This window comes from Magallana gigas, chromosome 4 (genome assembly GCF_963853765.1).
Source record: "Magallana gigas chromosome 4, xbMagGiga1.1, whole genome shotgun sequence".
In the NCBI taxonomy this organism is placed as follows: Eukaryota; Metazoa; Mollusca; class Bivalvia; order Ostreida; family Ostreidae; genus Magallana; species Magallana gigas.
In genome coordinates, this window is record NC_088856.1 from 34,507,007 (window position 1) to 34,513,132 (window position 6,126).

At 38.2% G+C, this 6,126-nt stretch overlaps 1 protein-coding gene across 1 annotated transcript; it reads right to left on the reverse strand.

Moving 5' to 3' along the window:
• Nucleotides 1-221: 221 nt before the first annotated feature.
• Nucleotides 222-5,804, reverse strand: LOC105334888 (delta-like protein 4). The gene is made up of 10 exons (XM_034451853.2): nt 5,669-5,804; nt 5,280-5,437; nt 4,788-4,920; nt 4,542-4,699; nt 3,461-3,594; nt 3,122-3,241; nt 1,434-2,144; nt 1,136-1,280; nt 781-1,050; nt 222-671 (listed from the first exon to the last, which is right to left on the reverse strand). Exons 1-10 carry the CDS (start codon nt 5,717-5,719, stop codon nt 569-571), a joined length of 1,983 nt encoding a protein of 660 aa, XP_034307744.2. The 5' UTR covers nt 5,720-5,804; the 3' UTR covers nt 222-568.
• Between the last annotated feature and the right edge of the window lie 322 nt (nt 5,805-6,126).

The following is a 6,126-nucleotide window of genomic DNA, read 5'->3' on the forward strand; positions in this document are numbered from 1 at the left end:
AAAGCAAGGTAAAAAAAAAAGGATACAAAGATAAAACTGGAAGGAAAAATATTAAAACATTACTCGAACAATTGTTCGTGGCTAGCTTCTCGTCCTATAGGAAGTACGCCACAATATGGAGGTGTCCCACACCATCTTAAGCTCCATCTAACTTATTGAAAATTAAAAAAAAATATCATCATTACGGTCACCAAAACTATGATGCCATATATACTTGTTGTGTGGTAGGTTTTGGAGGAGCAGACCACCACCTTTTTAATGATGGTTTGAAACATTTTCAAGAGCATCCAGTTATCAAGAAAATGTCTTCTCTTCTTAAATACCATTGAATGAGGCCAAGACCTTCCTACTGGTTAACTATATTCTTAATTTAAACAATACTTTATGCAATATATCACATAAACGGATGGGATAGCAGGCATTGCCTATATAAATCCTCTCCGAGATCTATATTCTTGATATTACCGGTATGATATTTGGTTTTCAAACATCTTCGATGGAATTTCAAGTGTTCTATAATAATGTGTGTATGTGTTCAATAAACAATATCACAAGCACAGTTTTTGTGTTAATTATTCATCTCTGCGTATAAGATGTTATGAAATGTTGCGGGAACGTTTCCCAACGCTTTTTCGTCATCCTCTTCTTCGCCCGCGTCTTGTCTCGCCAATCTAAAGACAATTTAAAAACAATTCGTTAAACGGTTACTTTAAACCATGTCAAAATTTCAGTTTCAATAATCTTGGAATCGATAGTAAGGTTAGAGGAGAACTAACAAACCTTCTGCGCAAAACAACAAAACAGACGATACCAACGAAGACCGGAACTGCTAATAGACCAGTCAGCGGGTACCAGTTTATGGATTCATAGTTGCTGTCCACTAGGAGACTTGGATCAGTGAGGGCGGGGTCTGTGTCGTCGTCATACTCGTACGACTGGTCGTCCCCAATCAGGGGGTGCAGGCAGTACGTCACAGCCCACTGCCGCCACATCGTGCAAGTCGTCTCATTGTCGAAAGTCACCTTAGCCAAAATCTCTTGCTTGAGATACCTAAAAATGTTTCAAAAATAAGACATTTATCTAAATACATATAATATAGAGTAAAAGTTGCATTAAACTCGTAAGTCACACTCACTGGGTCTGAGAATCGTTGGTACGTTTTAGCGATGCAGTGGAAAACGTCATGTTGAAGTCGGAGCAAGGAGACATAAAATGATCTTGATCGAAATAACTTTCGTTGAAACTATTTAGAGGAGTTAATGCCAAAGAAACATTAGTATCTGGAAAAAAATACAGAAAAAAACATGAATTGGCAATGCATTTAGTATGATAAAGCTTACGTAACTGTTGGCTTGTAATCTTTACCGAGTTCAACAAACACTTTATCTCATGAGAATCATGCAGAAGAATCAGATTACAGGATGTACATGTACCATTTTCTACAGAGCAGCAAAACTCTGGAAAAGGCAAGTAACAAAGCTGTTGGCCACAAGTACAAGACCACTCTCCGTCAGAAGTAACTTCACATTGTATGTTACTGCTGCAGTTACTCAAACATGACGTCATCTCATTTCCTTCCCGTAACTCCGAGCCAGACTCCTTATCGCAGACACAAGAAGTTCCCTTGCCATGATTGTTACCACAAGTTGCGTTGTTCTGACAACCAATCTGGGTATTTGCAAGACAAGTGACCCCGGACCAACTTTCTAAGCACTGGGGGTAATATGTCCCGCCGCTGGGTAAGCATCGTGGATTTGCACACTCCCCGTGCAGACACGGATTATCGCCTTGTTCCGTGCAGTTTATACCAGTCCACCCAGGGGAACATTGACACCTGTAACTCCCTTTAGTGTTAATACATTCGGATTGTCCCTGACATGGGCTATGCTTACACTCATCCACGTCAAATAAACAGCCATCTCCTTGCCACCCGTCCGTGCATTGGCAATTATATTGATTTTTGGATACTGTGCATGTGCCGTTGTTGGAACATGTGACGTCATCACAACTCAGAAGGCGATCCTGACACCTGTTGCCCGTCCATCCGGGGATACACACACAAACGTGAGTGTCACCAACAATGTAACAGTCGCCATCGTGTCTGCAGTAATTATCTTTACAAAGCTCTATGTCACAGTTCTCACCTACATAAAAGTACAAAACTTTATTCAAAACAACCATTTTCTTTTTCAAACATACATTGTTCAAATAGTTTGAATCAACAAATTTATTCAGCGTGTAGGCATATTATATCTTTTGTTCCATTTAAGCAATGAAATGCGTTTTTGTTGGTTCATGCGAGTGTGAAAGTAGCTTCGAATTCAGGTAGCATTGCAGAGATCGTAACCTATATGGTCCATATTTATGTAAGGAATAAGGAATCATTATTTGAGTATTATGAGGTGATAATTTTGGTTGGGGCGTGATCAAATCCAATAAAGCCCGAAGGGCTTTATGATAGATTTGATCACACCCCAACCGAAATTATTACCTCATCATATTCAAAGAATGATTCCTTATTATTTATATTTATATAATTTTAAGCCATCGTACGATTAAATATTTAAATATAAATAAGCAAACCCCGCTGGCACATCAATTTGGCGTCATTTGTATTATGGGTTATATAGTACAAAATCGATACGTAGTGTTATCACAGGCAAAGACACTGGAAAATGTAAATATATAAATGTAAACCACCAAAGGAAGGATATCGTTGCCATATAAAGAGAGCAGAAATAACTATTATTTGAAGTTAGTAGATACATGTATACAAAAGCAAACCCTTCCTTTTTACAACAACGTTCATCACTTTTCAGTACTGAAAAAACTCTTCTCATCCACAGAAAATAGATGGCAGTCACACCATTTTATTGAGTAAATTACATGTACATGTAAATAGTAAACAGTAATTTAGTAATTTAACTTACTTTTTACAATCAGTTTATGAATTTGTTAAAAGAAAGATATAAATATAAACAATAAAATGCTTTCTTTGTTATTTCATGCGGGTTATTGAGGTAGCGATCATTGCAGAAAAAATTCATGTCGCCACCTTCATATCCAGCATCAATCACCAAAGAAAGCATATAATCTTTCAATAATTAAAGAACATACATACCCACAAAGCCGTGCGGACAGCTACAGTTGTACGAGTCCTTCCTCTGTAGACATGTACCATTGTTCTGGCACGGTGAGTCTGCGCAGTAATCCATTTGGCGACAACCCTGGCCTCTCCAACCTTTAAACAAACGATTGAATTTGAAATTTTTTTTTTTTAATTTGAGTAACAGAAACCTGACTATTGCTCCTGTATGGTTGAGTTTAATTTAGTTTATAGATCTGTTGCACTCTCATCAGAATTATATACAAATCACATGCAATTTTCAAAATTAAAACTAAACATCTGCTTTTTTATTCCAATAGAATTCCCCTTCCGCTCATAAAACTTGGTCCTAACCCTTTAGGCACTGTTTCCTTCCCGTGCTGTTACACGTGTAGTGTCCGAGCGAATCGTTCCTGTGCTGGCAGTAGATGTCACATGACGGCCCAAAATAGAACTGGTCACAGAAGACAGCCAGCTCCAGTGTCAGTCTGTGAGTCACAAAAGTGATGTCGACTATAGTATAGTGTTATATGGTATACTTTTATATACTCTATCATTCAGTAAATAAATAAATACTGTGTCATAGAATTCATGCAGATTTTTAAATTAATCATAAAAAGCTTTTTAATTAACAAGTAGCAGCCTATAATTTCAGCCAGTAAACATTTTGGGTCTCTGTGTCTGTTCAATAAGCTATATTCTTTGGCATTTCGTCTAAGCAGGTCAAATTGTTCATGATCAGCTTTAAAAAACAAATTAATGTAACTGGAGCTTGAAGAATTTGTCATTGTGAACATGAATATTTCTACATGAGCTAGTATAAAGTTCGATCTTTGATACATGTCACTGGCGTCGGAAGCAAATTGAAAGTGGGGGGGGGGGGGGGGGGGGCTAGACTAATCCTCAGAAATATTGAAAAAAAAGTAATTCCCAAAATCATGGAAATCCTAATCCGGGGGGGGGGGGGGGGGGGGGGGGGAGTATACATACTTCCAAAAGAAAAAAAACTTACTCACACAAATTTTCTTTCCCCAAAATCATGAAATTCCGAATCCGTGGGGGGGGGGGGGGGGGGGGGGGGGGGCTAGTATGCTTCTGAATCAAACTTCTCAATCTTTCAAGGTAAATTTAGGAACAATAATCTTTCCTGCGAGAAAAAGGGGGGGGGGGGCTGAACCCTCTATCATGCTATGTTTCTAATGGTTAGGTATAACTTTGCAAAAAAAAGTGGGGGGGGGGGGCCTAAGCCCCCCCCCCCCCCAGCCCCCCCCCCCGGTTCCGACGCCTATGCATGTATATAGATTTGTGACACATTAGTCATCATAGTGACAATGGTTAAACATTGTCACCACTCATAATCAAATTAGTATTTGTTGGTATTAATAGCCTCGATTTTTACGAATCCTTTTCTATAGGTGGCATCAGTGGGATGTACCTGGTTCTGCGATGCAGCATAAACTGTTTGACCGTGTGGTTGTATCGGCTGCCGCTGGGCTTGATGACAAGGTATTTGTACAGGTACTCCACGTGCTCATCTTTAGAGCGGACGTCGTCGTCCCAAACATCTACTTTTAATATAAACTTTCCAGAGTCCTTGAAAATCGAAATATGGTTAATTAATTAGCTTAGAATAACTGTAAACCGTCTAGAGGTTGTCTTCATCATGACGTATTCAACTCACAGGCCATGATGTGACGTTGAACAAAATTGGATTCTCCAATCCCCGGATGTTGGTTGGAAACGATACAGTGTCTTGGTCTGGAATTGAGGGTGTTTCCACTCGTCCGAAATGACATTTATCCATCGAATTCCCCCTGAAAAAAAGTGTTATGCTAGAAATTCAACGGCATAAATAATCAGTTTTATGCAAATATCAAAATTTGACTGCCACAGAGGAAGCATCAATACTGCGGTATATCAGTTGATATAGTAACAAACAGAGCTACGTTTCAAACGTATACTTGGCCAAGTTGGCTTAAATTCTTCACTTGATTCAAACTTAATTACATTGTTCTTTATTTGGTATTCGGAGCACTACTTTTCACACCATTGTGTATTAATCAAAGCAATATGAAGAGAATCAGCGTTACAGGACTCTTCTTTATAAGTTTGTTTATTTTCATAGAATTATCGACATAAGAAGAAGTCCCTTATTACATGGTAACATACTTACCCATTTTCCTTATCCACACAGATGATGAAGCGATGGTCGCACGGAGAACCCGTGAAAAAATAGCGCCCGTCACAGGGATTGCCGTTCTCCCCATTCCCTCCCGGATTGACATACCCCACCAGTCTAACGGACAGGTGCCCCCCTCCACTAACCCCGCTCTGTGTTAACATTACATATACACTATATATATGTCTCCAAATCAAATATATGACAGGCTAGCTGCTTTACATTATTCTACATTTCTACAACTTAGATTTGACATGACTTTATGGAAAAATATTTATTCTAGATATAAGAAACGCATTTGAATAAAAAAAAATGTGTTTTTCGAGAAAAAAGCATTGATCAGCTACAGTGATAAATTAGTCTAAAATGGAGTGATTACTTACAATGTTTAAGAAAACAACATAGAAGCAAATTAATCTGTATAACGTCCACATATTTCTGGGAACCGATTCCTGGCGCTGTACATCTGATCATGAGCCTCAGTATCACCGTCGCGTGATTTATAAAACTACACGTATGACATAATACGTGAATGATCATGTTAACTTTACTTCATAGTTTGAGAAAGAACATATAGGCCTATATGTTGGCACAATTCTGTACCTACAAGTTAATGTACCTAACTTCTACGAATTGTCAATAACAGCAAGTAAGCACAACTATTTTAGTATCGAATACCGACTTGCAACCTTTGGTTCAATCGACTTGCATTCAACTTAATTGGGATATACATGCCCCTGTATATACTTGTTATGGCGTTGCATTGAAATTTTATATAAAAAATAATTAAATTCATTATAAATTGGGACATCCAAATGACTAGATATTTTTTACATGTAAA